At 32.4% G+C, this 19632-nt stretch overlaps 5 protein-coding genes across 5 annotated transcripts; all 5 read right to left on the bottom strand.

Moving 5' to 3' along the window:
* Positions 1-1457: 1457 nt before the first annotated feature.
* LOC123692257 (cuticle protein 18.6-like) lies at positions 1458-2541 on the bottom strand. Its single transcript, XM_045636981.1, has 3 exons — positions 2413-2541; positions 1862-2326; positions 1458-1782 (listed from the first exon to the last, which is right to left on the bottom strand). The coding sequence occupies exons 1-3, from the start codon at positions 2422-2424 to the stop codon at positions 1531-1533; spliced, it is 729 nt and encodes a 242-aa protein (XP_045492937.1). The 5' UTR covers positions 2425-2541; the 3' UTR covers positions 1458-1530.
* Positions 2542-2665: 124 nt separating this feature from the next.
* Positions 2666-4759, bottom strand: LOC123692273 (cuticle protein 19-like). The gene is made up of 4 exons (XM_045636999.1): positions 4626-4759; positions 3662-3784; positions 3120-3286; positions 2666-2846 (listed from the first exon to the last, which is right to left on the bottom strand). The coding sequence occupies exons 1-4, from the start codon at positions 4635-4637 to the stop codon at positions 2792-2794; spliced, it is 357 nt and encodes a 118-aa protein (XP_045492955.1). The 5' UTR covers positions 4638-4759; the 3' UTR covers positions 2666-2791.
* Positions 4760-5938: 1179 nt separating this feature from the next.
* On the bottom strand, positions 5939-7264 carry LOC123692269 (cuticle protein 8-like). Its single transcript, XM_045636993.1, has 4 exons — positions 6982-7264; positions 6749-6901; positions 6303-6469; positions 5939-6059 (listed from the first exon to the last, which is right to left on the bottom strand). Exons 1-4 carry the CDS (start codon positions 6991-6993, stop codon positions 5990-5992), a joined length of 402 nt encoding a protein of 133 aa, XP_045492949.1. The 5' UTR covers positions 6994-7264; the 3' UTR covers positions 5939-5989.
* Positions 7265-10740: 3476 nt separating this feature from the next.
* On the bottom strand, positions 10741-13057 carry LOC123692265 (cuticle protein 7-like). Its single transcript, XM_045636990.1, has 4 exons — positions 12940-13057; positions 11761-11910; positions 11306-11472; positions 10741-10871 (listed from the first exon to the last, which is right to left on the bottom strand). The coding sequence occupies exons 1-4, from the start codon at positions 13000-13002 to the stop codon at positions 10820-10822; spliced, it is 432 nt and encodes a 143-aa protein (XP_045492946.1). The 5' UTR covers positions 13003-13057; the 3' UTR covers positions 10741-10819.
* A 181-nt stretch (positions 13058-13238) lies between these two features.
* On the bottom strand, positions 13239-18201 carry LOC123692628 (cuticle protein 19-like). The gene is made up of 7 exons (XM_045637391.1): positions 18133-18201; positions 17864-18001; positions 17448-17614; positions 17168-17180; positions 14191-14358; positions 13766-13932; positions 13239-13367 (listed from the first exon to the last, which is right to left on the bottom strand). Exons 1-7 carry the CDS (start codon positions 18142-18144, stop codon positions 13307-13309), a joined length of 726 nt encoding a protein of 241 aa, XP_045493347.1. The 5' UTR covers positions 18145-18201; the 3' UTR covers positions 13239-13306.
* Between the last annotated feature and the right edge of the window lie 1431 nt (positions 18202-19632).

Genomic DNA, 19632 nt, shown 5'->3' with positions numbered 1-19632 from the left:
TGTGTTTTATTTTAAAAATACATGTCAGTTACTAAGAATTATACGTACTAATTTAAATTTTCATTACAAACGCTGACAGATGAGCAGGATACTTAAAATAAATATAGTTTGAAAAACTAAAAAACACGCTTACGTATAGTATATTTGTGAAAAAAGCGTGGGGTGCGGTGTAGAATGAAGATACCAATCTATTTTATACAATCAGCTCACCAAAAGCGCCCCACGCGTTTTTCACAAAAATACTATGTATTGGTTATTGCTTGATTCCTAGATAAAGAATTATTTTCTACTGTTTAGGTGTAAGTATCTATCTTGAAAGGGTGTTTTTAGTTTTTCAAACTATATTTATTATAAAATTCTAATAAAACATTACTTATTTTTAAATTGTAGATAAATGGTTGATGAAATGTCAATAATGGTATAATAATATGATTATGTGTGATTAATGATTATCTCTTAAATCATAAATGTACCTTTGCCAGCTGATAAATCTTTTAGCTATAATTAGTTACTTTTTAATTATTTACTTACAAACCATAATATTATCTATTACCAACCGCTACTAATAACAATAATTGCACTAATTTACATTAAAAAATATAGCTCCTAGCTATAACTGAATGAATTATGACAAATGAGCAAGTTGACTAATGTACGTTTAAAAACTTACTTCGTACTTCAACATAATATTTTTTACATAATTTTATACGTAGTAGATAATTGATAAATTTATTATTAGGTACATTATTTTCACTTTATCAGAGTATGTACGTTTTTGATTTTATCAAATGCAGTTGCATTTAAGATTCCCTTTTTATTAAAATTTATTAGAGTAATGATTTCATAAATTAAAACATTAAATTTTTATTTAAAAACGATACATATTTTAGGACCCAGTTTAGGCGCATTCTCTCTACCTATTATATTAATTTTGCAAATGTAAAAGATTTGTAAACTGTCCCGCAGCAATTTATTTGTTATTCAGTACATAATTAGGTAGTTACTTAAGTATAATTATTTGTTTCAAGTAACACCTACATGTAAACATGTTGTAGGTCACAAAATAATAACTACCTAGTAGCTAGCTACATAGTGGCTTATAGAAAAGTAATAATTACTCTACGTCTCTACAAGTTACTATTTGCTGCGTGCTGCAACCCGCAAAATAATGTTTTTTGTGTTTTTCTTTTATTTTTTAAATTAATTGTATTAACTTCCATTACATTAGATTATTTACCTACTAGTTAACTTCCTACTGTCCATAACATATTTTATAGGTACATATCTAAGAAGCGGAACTCAAGGCCCAAGACTAAGTATTTCGCTTAGTTAGGGACTCACTGTTGTACACGTAATTGAAATTTCATTCATTTCATTTATTTATAAACTATTATTGGTATCAAGCATTTCAAACAATTTTTTATAAGGAGTAAGTTTTATAAAAAAAATATCTCGTATAACCAGTGAGTTTCTTTATTATTATTTATAATAAATAGATATTAACTACGGTTTCTTATTTCATGTCTTAGATCAGTGGTGAGCGAGGATGGCAGCTGGAGCGTGGGCTACGGGAGCAGCGTGGGCGGGCGCGGAGTTGGAGACCACAGCGTTGAAGCCGTTGTGTGGGTCAGCGGTGTACTCCACGCGGCGCACTGAGCCGTCAGCCTCGAGCAGCGAGTACTCGCCGTGCACGACGTCACCGTCGCGGCTCTCGTGCTGGGACTTGTTGTCGCCGGTGTGGCCGTCGGCTACGGAGTACGCGAAGTCGTACCTGGGGTGCGCCTGCACAAACATTCACAATGTTATACACAGCTCATCTACCCGTAACCGGGTACGCAAACAATGGTAACTGATAACTTACATCGTATTCCTCGACGGCGACATGAGCGGGTGCGGCGTGGACGATGGGAGCGGCGTGGGCGACGGCGACGCGAGCGGGAGCTGCGTATTGTGCGTATTGGACGGGAGCTACGCCGTGACGGACAATGTTCTGAGAAGAGAGGGCGGCACCAGAGGAGTAGCGGGTGGGGGAGGAGTAGGCTATGGAGGCGACGGGAGCGGCGACAGCGATGGATGGCTGGTGTCTGATGATGTTCTGTGAGGAGACAGCCGCGGCAGACGAGTAGCGGGCGGGAGCGGCGTAGGCGACTGGGGCGGCTTGGTAGGCGACGCGGGGAGCGGCGTGGTAGGCGACTGGGGCGGCTACAGCAAGGGGCTGCTCGTGGCGCACGATGCTCTGGGAGGAGACCGCGGCGGCGGGGGAGTAGTGGGCTGCTGGCAGAAGACCAGCCGAAGACACCGCCAGCACGGCGCTCAAAGAAAGAATCTAGAAGATTTGATAAATATAAAATTTATAAGTAAACTCATTAAATTTATTTTTTTGATAAAAAATCTTGCAAATATCACACTCACTTTGGTGTACATGTTGATACAGTTATAATTTCACCACTGATACTTTGTGAATGTAAGGACCTGCTTATATAGTCGAAATTTTTTAGTCATTTCAACAATTTGACCCGTTGACCTTGCTCTCTGCTTTTGCAGTGAAATTATTATATCATACAATGAAAGGAACCCTCCGTATACAGTATGTACATTAATCTTATTTTGGTTTGGTATGTAAAATAGATATAGTATTTCGTAGTAATAAAATAAAAATCTTGTATTGGTTTGCAATTTTATTTATGCAGTATGCCTTGTGCTATGTTTACATTATTTCTGTTCCCAAGAAATTCAGCAATAACAATAGTGTATGTAGGTAATAAACTAATTATTCAATACGTTAATTTCTTCAATCTCTTTCTTGTTTCGTGTGATGAATTTCGTATTTAATGTCTGCGCGGAATCTGAAAAAGATAATGAAAAAACTTTGTGACATCATAGTATAAATCAATAATTTATTTAATTAAATTTATTTTTATCTGAATAAATTAAGGACAATATTTTTTTGAACAAAGATAGATTTAAATATTGCTTTTAATTTTCTAACACCAACTCATACAAATATGTATATGAAAAGAAAACTCATCAGGTTACGTTAAGTAAGCGCGAAAAAAACAATTATTTAGATCAACAATGGCTACCTACTTATGTTCAGTAAAAATTCAATCGAATCTTACCCATTATGGTCATCAGCGCGGTAGTGTACAGTTCTTTCATGACCATCAGGCTGTCGCAGGGAGTAGACACCCTTGACTTCACCCCCATCCCGGGTCTCATGCTGGGACTTGATGTCGCCCGTGTCCGGGTCGTCTACTTTGTACTCGAACTCGTATTTTGGATATGTCTGGGGGTATGAATTGATAGTATATTAGTTGTGTTTGTACATGTTGTTAGAATTTAGTTTGGTAGGTGAAGGTATTCATACTTGCAACGCGAATTGTAAATCAACAGTGACGGTAATAAATACAAAAAAAAAATTAAGTGAAACCTTATAAGCTAGGCTTACAAAAGTACCACGAATTTTCAGCTTTTAATTCTTTAATTTTAAGTTTCCATTAAAAAGCGAGTTGAGTTTCCATTTGCTATCTACCAATCGATAGCAGTATGCTATAATAGCAAAAATTTCAGTGATACTTTTTAGTTTCCTATTTTTGTTATTGCTATTCTATAGGTATACATACAAACACAAACAAATAAATATTCAATAAATACAACATACGTTGTATTCAATGCGCTCTTCCCGGACCTCTGGCACACCTTCGAACTTAGTGACATGTTGTGATGAAAATGCTTCTCCGTGTTCCGCTGCCACTGCAGCAACGACGATAGCAAGACACGCCAGCTTAAAATAAAATAATGCCATTATATTTCACAAAACTATTTACAATATTGTAAGAATCCATTGTTATATGCGATAGCCCTAATCTACCTAATACCTACTGAAGAATGCCATATGCCTGATGAAATTATACAAAATGAATGGGTACCTATTGAACTTTTTTCTTTATAATTTGTTAAATAAGTAGTAAAAAAACCTTACGTTAATTGCAGCCCAATTGCAAAAACCATAAAGAAACACACATATGGGAAGAATTTGTACTCTAATCCCTATTAATCCCTATCCCTACTCCCTACTAATATTTTACATGCGAAACTAAGTAACTCTGTCTGTCTGTCTGTTACGCTTTCCCGCTTAAACCTCTCAACCGATTTTGATGAAATTTGGCACAGACAATCTTTACACTCTGAAAAAGAACATAGGCTACCTTTTATTGCGAAAAATGTACCACGAGCGAAGCCAGGGCGGACCGCTAGTTGAATATACATAAAATATGAAACATCATTGAACAATAATAAAAACACAACCGATCGGTATAATATTATGAATTAACTATTAATCAGAAAAAAAATAACAAAAGGAAAAAGGCTTTATCTAATGTTAACAATTTTCATCCTGTCAATGAATTTAAAAAATTCAGCCGTTGCAGTATTAGGCACACGTTTAAAATACTGATTTTGTAGCGATTTTTGGCCAATTAGCGAATAAATCCAAAATCGAGAAATTGTTGTATAATTGCCAAAATTCTTGATACATTCACTAATAACTCACACTTTTATTCACACTTATAGCACTGTTCCAATAAACATTTTGTGTATAAAAAACAATAAATAATATTTTTTACCTTAATAAACATTTTGAACACTAAAGTTTTGTTTGGTTGATGTTCTAAAAATTCCAAGTGAACTGATGAGTTGAGATCAATGTGTCATTATATATGATAACAGACATAGGTCATAAGGATTTCACTCAAATTATTGATTGAGCTGAATGCTTTGTTTCAAACGTTTAACAAGAAATTATAAGACACGCCTTTATGATATCGTATAGCGAAGGCCGTATTCTAATAGATTTTATCACGATAGATTCTGCCGCTGAAAGTTTTAATATCAGTTCATGCTCGACCACTGCACATGTAGCTTAGATAATTATTGTTATATTATTTTATTATTATAATAATGTTGGTTAAGAAATATCGTGTTTAAAAGTATTTAAGTATTATTAACATTTGCAGATTTTGTTTGAAAAGTTAAGTAATGCTTTTTGATTTGGTGTTTTGAGACATTACAATCAGCAGAAAATAAAGTGGACCATTTCATGATATTCAGACATTTAATATTTAGATGAATGCCTAGGTATAATAAAAGACATCGAGTGTTGAAAACAACATTGCTGGTATTTTTTTTATCGATCGAAACATAATATCTTAACTAATATTATAAACGTGAAAGTTTGTGAGGATAGTTGTATTTATGTTTTTTCCAGTTCTACGCGAAAACAACTAACGGATTTTATGATACTTGACAGTAAAATGTAGCTCAATTACCAAAATTACACATAAGTTATAGAGACTTGGTCTAACCAGATTGTATTATTTAGAAGCAAATAAAAATCAAGGGTAACGTCGCATTTTAACAGATGTCTATTAGTAAGTACTATTACTGGCGTGTCATGGTTTAACAAAAAAGTTCTACAATGTTCTAGAATCAAATATCTTCAAAAAACTTCTCAAGAATCATAATATTATGCCCTCATTGGGTCCGACTTATATAATTATGTCACCATCCACTATCCTACCTACTTAGATACTATTTTACATTTCAAAAGTTAATCGAAATACCGAACAAAATCTTATCCAATACCTAAATTGTATATCCATTGAAGACAGCCATTCCATGCAAAAACAATAAGAATAGGATATTAAATAGCCCATACCTACTAATACAAATTCTACCTACAATAGGGATTGTCGTTCTTTTTGGACTTTCGTCGGTTAGTTGGTTAGGTATACGGACACTAAGAAATCCATTCAGATCTTTCAATTATTAAAATTGGTGTTCACAACACGACTTTATCTGATAGGTACATGTATTTCTTGCAAACATAGTAACACTTTACTTATCTAATACAAAAAATAAAACAAATTTATATCTAACGAAAAACGTAATATATTTCACAAACAACAATTAATTATTAAGATAACAGAAATTAATAATGATGATAATGATGCTTTGGTGGTACGATGTGATGAGTTCCGAATTTCACATCAGCGTGGAATCTGTAAACGACAAAAAAAGCATTATATTTTTGTTTGGCTACAGCAAAAGATAAAGTAGTAAAATATCAAACATCTCATAGTTAAACAAAGATGACTAAGTTCAATGAAAAGTACAAACAACAAACATTTACAGTAACGTAAAAATTATTAGAAGATTATCGTAATTAGAAATTTATATACGGCCTGCATAAGGCGCTGATCACATTAAGGTTGTTAATTCATTATTAAAAATCACTTATTTACCCGGTGTGATGGTCCCCGTGGTAATGCACGGTCCTCTCGGAGCCGTCGGGCTGGTGCAGCGAGTAGACGCCCTTCACCACGTCTCCGTCGCGGTGCTCGTGTTGGTGCTTCATGTCACCAGTGTGGTGGTCCACCACTTTGTAGCCGAACTCGTATTTAGGATGAGTCTATAAAAAAGAGTTTTTAATTAGTAAATAAGAGAATCATTAAAAGTTTGAAAAGTTTTTAATTTAGTGAGTACTATTAAAATTTGAACAGACTGTATTAAATTAATCCTTTCATTAAAAAGGCACCAATAGCTATTGCTTTTAATGCAATTTTTTCTTCCTTTATGTTCCTCATCATGTTTGTAGAATTTCGTTGTAATTTTAAAGGCCCATATGATTTACTAGATAGATCCAGCTTCATATATAATCTGATTATACTCGTACTAAATTTGAACTCACATGATAGTCCACATGACCGTGACCATGGTGCCCCTTAACATGCACAACTTCAGGATGACCGTCATGTTTGTAGAAGTGCTGCGAAGAATATGCTTCATGGCATTGACCATATTGCCCAAATATGGCCACCAGGAGAGAGGATACGCAAAGAACCTATAAAAATAAAGAAGAAATTAGAAGAGATTTTTTTATGAAATGCATTAAAGCATATTTCGAAATGTTTTTCAAATTACCTTAAAGGACATTTTGGTTTTCTATTAGAATATGGTACTACAAAGTTCGGAAGTCAAGTGATACATATTGAAAATAGTTAATGTCTTTTATATGGACAATAACGAGGGGAACTAACCGCAATAGTTTTGGTTTCTCTTAAAATAATTGCGTGTTAAAATTATTCAATGCTTTGAATAAGTTTGGAGTATGCAATAGTGTCGCAAAAAATGTATTAACGGCCTAATATTGCAACGGTCAACGCATATCATAGTTGGATTGAATGTTGCATTGTCATTTTCAGATATATAGTAAGGTAATTAAAATATTTTATTTGTTACAGAATTGAAATAGTTACTTTGTATATAGGACCTATTTTTTTCTTATCTTATATTCTATTCTTATCTTTTTATTTAGGTAGGCACATATATTTATTTCTTTCATCATCCAGCAAAAACAAAAAACATTAAAGTCATTAATAAAAAACTATGAAAAACTATCAAAATATTACAAAACCGCAGCCAATTAATCTTAGTTCTTAAACGATTTTTCATTAACTGCCTGACTGATTTCCAGCCATTCAATCATCTACACATCTATCTACTTAGCTGCTTACTGCCTTGCAATTCGCAAGTCATTAGAATCTACATCTGTGACAGAGTTATACAAATGTATTATGAGTGTGTTCTTAGTTTTATTAATTTGTTTGTGTTTATTGGGAAAAACCCATAATTTGATGAGGCTAGTTTTTAGAACCTCACAAAATATAAACAGTATGTAAAACTAGCCTCATCAAATTATGGGGTTCAATAGGTCATTAGTTGTTTGCTTTGTGAAAATAATTATATTTTTCAAATTAAAAAAGTTATATTTTGGAATAAACATTGTTCTCTAAGGGAAAATAAAACCATTGAGTTTTCAGTCAACCTAAGAACTTAATACATCTTTGTAAATAAATTTCTGGACTGTCTGCAGAACTTGGCACACATTTAGATCTCATTTCTTTTTTTGGCAAATTAAGTCAACGATTGAACTCGGCTCCAAATTTTACATTTATGTTTTTGGTGGGATATCATTACTTTTTGTACAGAAAATTACTCTGCAAATTTGATTTACTTTATGAATATAATACTTTTTATATACGATTTTTTTTTTCTTGCGGTTTCTCTGTATAGTTTGTTTAGTATTATTTTCTATATTTTCTTATATGTTATGAATGTCAGCGCACATTGCCCCGTCATTATCTGCAATTTTTTAAACTCGTTTTCTGTTTAAAAGATTACATGATTTTCTAAACATCCAGCGTGAATTTGTACACACACTATTACCAAGATGCAAAGATCGTTGTAGAAGAATCGTCGCCTTACTCCATGACGTTACGGTATTGCCATGACGCGATCTAGAAATTTTACTCTAAACGCGCCTAAAGATGTTTCACTCATATTAATATTACGCAAATTAAATCATTTCGACCTTCGACGAAGCCTTCTTCCATTACACCATTTATGGTAATTATTTTTGCATGCTTGTATTGGCTAAACATGTTTGTGCTTTATTAATATAATTGTATCACCATTGAATACCATGTTTAAAGCAAAATAAAGATTTTATTTATTTATTTATTTACACTGAAATTAAAACTAAACTAAACACTCATAAATAAAGAATAAATAAATGTGAATATGTAAAATTATATATTATTTTTAACTGTATGAGCAATAAAGGCAATATTTTTATTACAATTATCTTTTATTTTACGTTTAATAACAGTTTTGAATAAAGAAATCATGCAATCGAAGTAATCCGCCCTAGCGATACTAGCGCGAGTGAGTGTGATGTCAGAGGCGCTTCGAATCTACAGATGTTTCGTCCTAAAATATGTAAACTTCAATAATCTATATCTCAGTCATTTATTGATGGATTTCAAAATTTTTTTCGGCCACTGATTAGTTTTGATCTATTTTTTAAGACTAGTAAGGTGAATATACTATTTTCTTTTTTTTAAACTTTTCCATTTTTCCATACAAACAAAATTTATGTCATTGAAAAAAAAATTAAATACAAATAAATTCAGTATTTTCTGATTTTTTCCTTTGTACACTCACTATTACCTAGTTGATTACAAAATTTGAACTTTCTAGGTCATCTGGAAGTGGGTTAGGTTTTGTATATGTCTATAAGTCAGTCAGTCTTAAAAATTGCGATTTTTGGATATTAATATCTACGCAACTGTTTAATCTGTATTTATGAAATTTAAGGTTCTTGTTTATCTTGAGGTCCTCTTGATATGTACCAAATTTGGTTTATTTAACTTAAATAGTTTTCGAGTTATAAGGGGGTGAAAAGTGGCTCGAAATGGTTCGTGTAAATATACACACGGCTGCTGCTCGCCAGTTCTCTTCGCTTGAACTCGGCTTGACACGCTGCCGCGTGTCTAGATTTCTGTACATATTAAACTTCATATATAAAACTAGCTATGCTCCGCTCCTATTGGTCTTAATGTGATGATTATAGCCTTCCTCGATAAATGGGCTATCTAACACTGAAATAATTTTTAAAATCGGACCCGTAGTTCCCGAGATTAGCGCGTTCAAAGAAACAAACAAACAAACTCTTTAGCTTTATAATATTAGTATAGATTAGTGGTAGGTATATAAACATTAATGAATTTAACGCTAGCTATGACTCAGAGAAAAGTAAATCAACTTGATTCATGCCAATATAATAAAGAGAAACTCACGAACACGGGAAGTATCAAGGATTCAAGGGTTTCTGCTATCAAGGTCTCAGCCGACACATAATATTCTTATTAATTGTACCAAAATAAAACGGAATGAGGTCAGTATTAAAACATTTTGATTATGTAATTGCTATTCATTTAAATGGTTAATTCAAGTACATTTATTACTTATATTATTTATGAAACTACTCGTGGTCCGCCCCGGCTTCGCCCGTGGTACATATTTCGCAATAAAATATAGCCTATGTCCTTTCTCGGGTATCAATATATCTCTATACCAAATTTCATGCAAATTGGTTCAGTAGGTTAGGCGTGATTGAGTAACAGACAGACAGACAGAGTTACTTTCGCATTTAAAATATTAGTATGGATTGTTGTTAATCCAAACATTTTAATACTAAAAATATTATAGTAATATTTATTATTTGGAATATTAATCATTTAATTTTTACTGAGATTTTTCAAATCGATACTTGGAATTCGCTAGTGGATATTCATGTTGTATTAAAAAATAGCATAGTATTTAAGGAATAAAAAAAACACCCTTAAAATAGAACCATAAAAAAGGTTTAAATAATGTACATAATATACAGGGTGTCCCACTATCGGTATACTAAGCGCGAAGGGATTTGTAGTTTTGAATACATGGATCACATAAAAAATACTTAAACAACAAAATTACGTCAAAAAATTTTTGATAAATTTTTCCTGAAAATGTATTGTGTTGTTTTCTTCTGTTGTCTCCCTGTTTTCTTCTCTAGCTTCGCGCAGCCGGCATATACCGCTTCTCTAATGTGAACATTTTGTCTATGAAAACATAATCTTAAACGATAGCTCACGTGCTGGTGGTAAAGTTGGGCGGGTTGCTTGTTATGGGTGTACACATAGAGTTTTAAGAATTAATCTATTTGAAAAAAAATGCGTCGGAAATTTTATAAGTATTTTTTACGTACTCAGCGTATGCAAAACTATATCCTCCTTTGAGCTAAGTATACCAACAGTGGGACACCCTGTATATTCCTCTGGGTTGAAGAAAAAGACATTTTTACATAGCAAATTTTTATTTATTTATAATTTTGCACATAAAATCTCTTAGACATATCATATAAATAGATTAATAATTAATGTCCGTATCGGGGACTGATGTGTCCGTATTTAATATCGGCTTGGAATCTGAAAATAAACAAACAAATTATTGTCTCTAGATATTATATTTTTATAAATGATAGGTGGCGTAAAAATCATTTAAAATGCATATTTAACATTATTTTTATGTCTATCCCTATAACAATTTTTAAACAAAATAATATAGTCAATATTTTAAGACAATCTCATCAAGTACCTATTAGCAAATATCTACAATTCAGTCATATTTAAAAAAAATTAAACGTTCTTTTTTGAAACCTAAAATATCTGAAATATCATCAGCGCTTATTACTAACCACTCATTTTTGGATAGCTATTAGCATATAGAACAGAAATATACAGGGTTTTATTTCCGCCCCATTCAGGTAATATTTCAAGATTTATAAGATTTAATTTTAATATTCTAAATGATATCATCAAATATATATTCAAATATATATTTATAAAACAAAATACCATACCCTCTGTGGTCATCACTATAGTAGTTGACAACTCTCTCAACACCGTTCGGCTGATGGAACGCATAGTTTCCCTTTACGACGTCACCATCTCTGTGCTCTTGTTGAGATTTGATGTCTCCAGTGTATGTGTCCACTACTTTGTAACCGAACTCGTACTTAGGATGCGTCTGAAATATATTTATACTCTGTTTTAATAATGATAATGATTGCTGCAATAATTAAAGCATAGGGTTTGTTAGTACATTCTGACATTCATCTCTATTATATAAGGCTTAGAAAAAGTTGGATTTCTACTAACTAGGCTTTTCAAAAATTCGGCTTTAGAAATTTATCTCAATTGCAATAAAGAATGCTTTGTTTTCTTTAAAAACGAAACCATCTGAATAAGTTAACATCTTAATCGTTTAGTTACAATGAAAGCTCCTTGATTGTAAATAAAAAAAAAAAAGAATTACATGATAGTCAATCGCGTGTCCGTGTCCATGGTAACCTCCAACAGGCACGACTACTGGGTGGTCATCACGTTTCGACATACTCTGTTCTGAATACGCCACATGGTGGTAATTACCGAAGACGACGGCGATCACCGAAGCGAAACAAATTACCTGTTAACACAATAAATACTAAAATTCCTAAAAAGAAGTAGTATAATATAGACTAAGAATATAGAGCTAACAAAAATGCACCAAATATAGCACTAGAAAATGTAGTATTATTTCCTAATTACAGTTGAAAAGATACAAAATATAACACCTAAAAAGTATCCAGTTATTGGTTTATTGAAATATCCGTGCGAATATGTTCTTGAGGGACACGAGAAATAAACAATTTCCGATTTATTTCAAGTCGCGCACGGTAGAGACGATTGTAAAGATATTTGCAGAAATTACACGCTAGTATTGTAAAGGAATACATAGAACCTCCGTTTTTAAGAAGTCGAGTGAATAATGCAGGAGCGTGAGTCGAATCGCGAGCGGATATCTGAAATTAATCTGCTTGCACAAGGCTAAATTAATCTTTTATCAAATTACCAATCATTGAGCTCGTTTAAGCATGATAATCTTTGCATTGTTGCATAATATATAGAAGCTGCATCTTTTTATTTTTTTTAAATACACTTAATTACTCACATAATCTCGAACGTAAATTTATGTGAACATAATAATTGCAAATAATTTAGTCTCAAATAATTTGAAAATTGCAAAGATTTTTCAGCTTTATTACGTTATTCGTCGTAACTTTAGACGGATGTCTTAGTGCGGAAAATTAATTTTGTAATATTATTTATATATATTTTGTTTCAGAATATTTGTCTCTTACACAACCTATTGTTATTGAAAATCGAGATTATCGTGGGTTGTTTTTGATATTTCAATACTGGTTTTGTCCGAAGCCTCTTTGCATTTTATATTACCGTCAATTATTTTATTTTCTTCCAATTGTTACCGTATATTTTCTAAAGCACTGCACATATGATTTATTTAGATTATTAATATAATATTATACTATAGCACTATACGGCTGAATGCTCACGATCACGTTTTAAAATAATTCTTATCCTTGCCAAAGAATATAAGAGATAATTATCTTAAATCACTGAATATAATTAATACTGTCAAGATAAAATTAATCACCTTTGTAAACATTTTACACGTATTTGGATCCTTCGTGTATATTGAAAATGAAACTGAGCACATCACATCAGATTTACCAATTTTATACGATAATATAGCAAGGTGAGCATCAAATGAGTGATTTCTCCTAATGATCGTTAAGTGTTTATTACCTTAATGACCAATTATTTCTGCAACATTATAAACCGGGGAAAAGGATCTATTATTCTATATATTCATTATAAACTATTTAGCTCTTATTATTCTAGATCACGATAAGGAAAATAATTTAGGGTTCAAGTGGTTATTAAAAGTAGTCATATGTGAAATTTCTATATTTTAATTGCTAATTTATAATCTACAGTATTATAGGTATGGACTAGGGTTTCTAATGTTGGTAGGCAGGAGCTTGGTGGGTTTGTCCCTCGCGATGAACGACAGCGTTGAATCTGTAAATATTTTCTTATTAAAAACTTTTTTTTAAATAATAAAGTAAATTGTTCATTCGTTCGCTGTTTAGATCATATTATTATGAGACCAAATGTATAAAGGGAAACTTCAAAGTATAGATTGATATCTTAATTAAGTAGTATTATACATTATGTGAAGTATGCACAATTTAAATTCGCAGGAGTTTTAATACGTATAGGTACTATGAATATTAGTTTATGTAAAATCAAACGCCTACAAGAAATATCTTTCATATAACATAGACGGTTGATTTTGTAATTTCGTTGCAGTTTTCTGTTACTCTTAATTGCTAATAAATACCAAAAAATAAGTTTTATTTTACGTAAAATACTTATAGTATTATTAATTTTCAATGAAGAGATAGTAAAACGTTTACCCGTTGTGAGCATCGGCGGTGTATTCAACACGTCTGATGGTGCCGTCAGCCTCATGCAGGCTGTAGGAACCACGGACGACGTCACCTTCGCGGCTCTCCTGTTGGGACTTGAAGTCACCAGTGTGGGGGTCCTGTACTCCGTATTCGTAGGAGTAGTGAGCTGGTGCCTGTGGATAAATGTCAGTTATAAAATGCTTTAGATAGGTTTAAAACAAAAGAGTACTTAATAGTGGTAAATAATATAGCGGCAAAGTATGAAATTACTGTCCTCACAGTTTCATTTTTGGCAATAGAAAAAAGTTCCGAGTTCGGCATCGGAAATCTTCTACTCTCTGTGTACACTTACGATTTTTCTTCAATTTCCTTTTATATTAGAGGCTTGCTAGTAATTTTTAGAGTACAAAAAAGTGTCAAAGATAACTTACACTGTAATCTTGTTGCACTGGTGCAGCGTAATGGGCTACAGGTTGAGCAGCATGAGCGATTATGCTTGGCTGGTGCTGGACGATGTTATGGGAAGATTGCGCATTGCCATAGTATCCATGGTTGTATTGAGCGGCAGCAACGGCCACGGCAGCAGCGAATACGATCACCTAAACAAGAACACTGATTAGTAATTGCTTCCTTTATTATGCATTTATTTGCGTTAGTGCAAAATATATTTTTTACTATACTAATCTTATATGGTACAAACCTTGAAATACATTATGGATTGTTAAGTGGACTCAAAGGATTGTAATATCTTAATGATGCATATTCGAGATAAGTTTAAGCTTTTATACTTTTTTTATTCGGTATGTAGGTACCTACATGTAATAATGAAAGTATGAAGGAACTGGTTCGACAATTTTTTCGATATTGTATTTGAGCAAGTTATATAATAGTATTTACTTGTCTTGCTATCAGGACGTAGGTTATGGAACTTTTAATTATATTCAACGTGATCTTATGTAAGTAGGTTTTGGGTTGGCGATGTGGTACGATACAAATTGAAACACTATTATTTTATTTAAATACATTTAATTATGCATATCTTCATGTAATATTATTCAGTTATAATGGTGATGATGAGGCACGATGTGATGAAAACCGTATTTAACATCAGCGTGGAATCTGAAAGGAAACAAAAGTAGGTATTATAGAACAGAATAAAACATAGTCTTTGTTTCTATTGCTCATCTTCTAGATCTAGATCATCACTAAATTGCAATAATGATTTCTCTAAAACTAATCTCTGTTTACACCCATGCATGCATGCTGAATGATGAAAGCCAACACATTGTACATTACACTTTCGAATTCTTTCAACACATTGTTAAATTAGATATTCCACTTATTTAACGGTTTGGAAGATAAAATAATTTCATTATTAACTTTTAAACTGCAAAAATATTATCAAGTTAAATTACTGATGATATAATATATTGTGATGTAACGAGATATAATACAAATTAATAGTGCACTAAGCAGGTCATTTTTTCATAAATAAATACTATAATTTCATAATTTAGGTATAAATAATTGTAATAATTGTAATGTTAAATGGTGTGGTACAATAAATGGTTAAATAAATGGTTAAATAAATACTGTAATGGTGATGACTAAACCAACAAAATTGATAATAGACCGGCCCCCACATTACGGAATGAGCAGCGTCGCGAAGTGTTTTCCGCACAGCTCGATCAGTGTGGATATGGCTCGGCCAAGGAAAATATCAGCACACATCATTCGGGTGCTTTTCCACCAATAATGTGCAAGTGTGTATAGCGAGGAATGTATTTGTAAATATCCAATAGCATCGCTTGACCGCCTCCATAGCTTAACCGAGGGGTCCTGGGTTCGATTCCCGGTGGAGACGAAGAAAAAAAAATGTCTTGGTCTGGCAGGACACAGATGGCTGATCACCTACTTGACCCCAAAGAAAATCGATCAGTGAAACAGATTTATGCTTAATAAATCTGCCCGTTACACCACTAGGGGACATGGGACTTCACTTTAATAGTATCGCTACAAACGCTAAATGCTTCAAACTTCAAACTAAATGAAGTGTTTATCCTCACTCTATGGAGACCCGCCTAATGCGCTTGAGAAGTAAATGTCGCATTCAATGGTTGAATCAGCTATTGTAATGAATGACTAGTGCGTTCACTAAAACGGACGTTACGGACTTCTACTAACAAATTTTGTGCCTGAACAGCCGTATGATGAATGTTTCTATTTGCACCCTTATAAAAAATTCTTTCTTACTCGCGCCGACGCAAGTAAGACCTATATTCGTTGAATGGTAGGTGTGACCCTCCTTGGCTATTGCTGTGGCTTTGGCAACTTCAGTCGCAGGCAAATCACTCATTTTGCATTTTACATCAAACGAGCGAATGCTCTAAAACAACTATGCAAAATTGTCTTAGTGTAAACAGACGTAGAGCATTCTTTCGTTGTTCTTAGTGCGTTCGAAAAGATTATAGTCAATGTTCTGTTACTGAACAACACTGAATACGAGTTTTCGTTTACACTAAAATAATGCTCTTGCTCTAGCTCTAGCTCTATATTCGTTTGATGTAAATGCACCGTTATAGGTACAATTTATATTGTATACTCTTTAACAGTAGGAAAAAATAAACTTAGTTAAACACGTTAGAATATTTTTAATTTGTAGCAGCTTTATTCGTTAAAAAGGCAACAAACGCTCAAATGAGTTTAATTTTAATGTTAAAAAATATTTATTTTCGTCATAGTTCCAAAGACGTAAGGGATATAAAAAATATCCACTTGCAAAAATACCCAACAAGTTGAAAATAAACGGGTTTCTTGTCTTTTCCCCTAATTTTGCCGGTGTGTGTATTTTGAGCTGATATCAATATATTGTGTTCTGCCTCTTTGCCTTCAGCGTATGCTTTATTTTAAAACTTCACTGTTATAAACTTATCCTTATAATTTAAAAACATAATTGTACAAAATAAGCACCGAAATAATTTGTAAAAAAAATTAATGAGCTTGTACATACGTACTAATTTTATCACTTATTATGTTAATTCATTATAATATGTATTATGCTCATAAGGAATTAGTCTGTAATTTTTTATTTTTGACAACAAATAGTTATTGTTGCACGATTACGATTTTTTTTATAAATTTTTATTCCGTTTTTGACTGTGTTCAGCTTTCAGTTTTACATGTAATTTAACTTTTGTTTCCTAAAATTACTTTAGGTACGTTTGATTATTTTTCTTAAGATGTAATCAATTTAGGTGTGTAAGTGTGTAATCAGAGCTAATAAGGCCAGAAATAATGTAAAAAAGTACTTTAATATATTTCTTTTAATTATTACAAAACTTATCAAAGTTTAATAATAATTGTTTTCTAATAGTGATAATGATGAGGATGGTGGGTTTCAAATTTAACATCAGCGTGGAATCTGAAAAAGAAGAAAACGCACATTAGATCTTTATAGAACACTCTATGAAACAAAATCATCGATGTTAGAATTCAATTAAAATTTATAAGGCGAATCTACACTGAGAGTCTTTCCAAGCATTTTCCGCGTGAAGTAGACGTATCAGTGTAGACATGGCATTATTTTAATCGGTCGAGCCACTACAAAACTGAACAAACCGCTTTGTGCAGCAATTGCTTCGCTTAATCACTATAATAAAACTATTGTCATATTCATAGAGATACGCACCCAGTGTGATGGTCCCCATGGTAGTGCACGGTCCTCTCGGAGCCGTCGGGCTGGTGCAGCGAGTAGACGCCCTTCACCACGTCTCCGTCGCGGTGCTCATGCTGGGACTTTATATCACCGGTGTGATGGTCCTCCACTTTGTATTCAAAATCATATTTAGGATGAGTCTGTAATTCAAAAAGTTTGTTAATACATCTTTCTTTGTATGTCCATCTCTCTTTGTGATATTCTAGCTTTCAAGCCCGCGGATTATGGAATGAGATATTTCACAACGATAAACAGAAGCTTATATCGCTATCTACCTTTTTAACTATCTCTAGACATAAAAATCGCTCTGTTGCCACGTGCAAGATAGACAAACAAACACACTTTCCCATTTATAATATTCAGTAAGTAAGGTAAAGATTTGTACGTACATGGTAATCGTGGTGGCCGTGATGACCATGGACTATCTCTGGCTTGCCATCATGTTTGTTGAAATGCTGAGATGAGTAAGCATGCCCGTGATCATATTGTGCAGCAGCAATTGCCAAAATTGTCATAAAACACAACACCTGAAATTTTTCAAACTTTATGTTAATGAATCTTATAGAAGTTCACATATACTTGAATGATTTGGTACTTAATTAAAAAAAATTCAAAAAAGCAGAAATAAATTCAATATTCTCTAGAAATATGGTAATACCTTGAAGTACATTTTATTGTGGTATATTTTTAAAATCTGTTAAATTTACTAAGGTTGCGTGTTGACTGATACATGTTAGAAATTAATTGCAACTTTTATAGTTATTTTCCAAGGAGAACTAACGAAAATTGATTTCTGACAAAATAAGAACTTTTTCTGCATACGTTTAGGAATATGTAAGTATAGGGTTAACAAGTCACTAGGATAGTAAAGTAAAAGTATGATACATAAGTTATTTCGATGTTCAAAATTTCTCAAAAATTGAAATCATCTCAATTATCATAATATTATGCCAAATTTTTTAATTTAATTAGATAGGTGTCAATGACATATTTTTGTTGTAAAACACCTATGATTGAACAATTAATTCAAACTGAATAATATAAAATTAATGTGATTCAACCGGTTTTGAAGTTTATATCATTCTTGGTAAATATTTTAATTATTGAATTGTAATTTGATTGTAATGCATTAGTCCTATTGAGAAGAATATATCCAACTATACTTACCTATTAAAATCTTGATAAGGTAGGTACCATAATAACACTACTCATGCCAACCCAATTTTTATTAAAAACATCGAAATTCAATTACAGAGACATGAATAATGAATATATGTATGTGTATTGATTATACAACAAAATCTAAGCTTTGTTTTATAAAACCCTATAAAACCTATACTTTGCATGGATTTTTCACGTACGCAGTTATTTAGTATTAAGGTACTTGTTCATCTTATTTGTAAATAAATATTTGTGTACAAAAAATTAAGCATATTTTTCAATTCATCACTGCTCCAATCGACGAAGAAGAAAATTGAGGAGAACCGGCATGTCGAAGAATCAAAAGTTCAACGACATGTATAATCTAGCAGCCTGAGCTTTCAAGGACTCTACATTCCAAGATTTAACATTTCGAGATTCTGTTTCTGTGGGGAGTGACTGAATACAATGTTTTTGTGTATGATCGTCGTCGTCGTCAACTATGGGACGTCCACTGCTGGACAAAGGCTTCAATATAGTAATATTTGTGTGATGGCGATGATAATTTTAACGGTGTAAATATGTGCATGTTTGTATGGACGTTATTATTTTTTAGTTTGTTATACTGAGGTCATTTTAAGGAATAATATATGTTTCTAAACTTGTAATTACATCATGTAAATGCTGATTTATGTTAACATAACTTAATATAAATACTAAATAAATGCATTATAAAATGCAAATTATTGAAAAATCTATTGATTATCGTTTTTATGACTAAATAAACAGCTATAATAGGTGTAACGTAAATTGAGCATCAACATGCAATATCAGTTTATTAATAATATTTTAACTAAGATATTTTGTCTTGAGTAATATTTTTAGTGTAACAAAATTTCTACACATGTTGCCGTTTATGCTCATATTATCGAGTGAAATCAACTTTACCTTGATAATATCGCATTGTCTATCAATATAAAACTCAGGAAGTTTACAACCATGCATTAGTTGACTACTG

Source organism: Colias croceus, chromosome 6 (genome assembly GCF_905220415.1).
Source record: "Colias croceus chromosome 6, ilColCroc2.1".
In the NCBI taxonomy this organism is placed as follows: Eukaryota; Metazoa; Arthropoda; class Insecta; order Lepidoptera; family Pieridae; genus Colias; species Colias croceus.
Note: the sequence above shows the minus strand (reverse complement) of the source record. Positions and strands in the feature narration are given on the sequence as shown.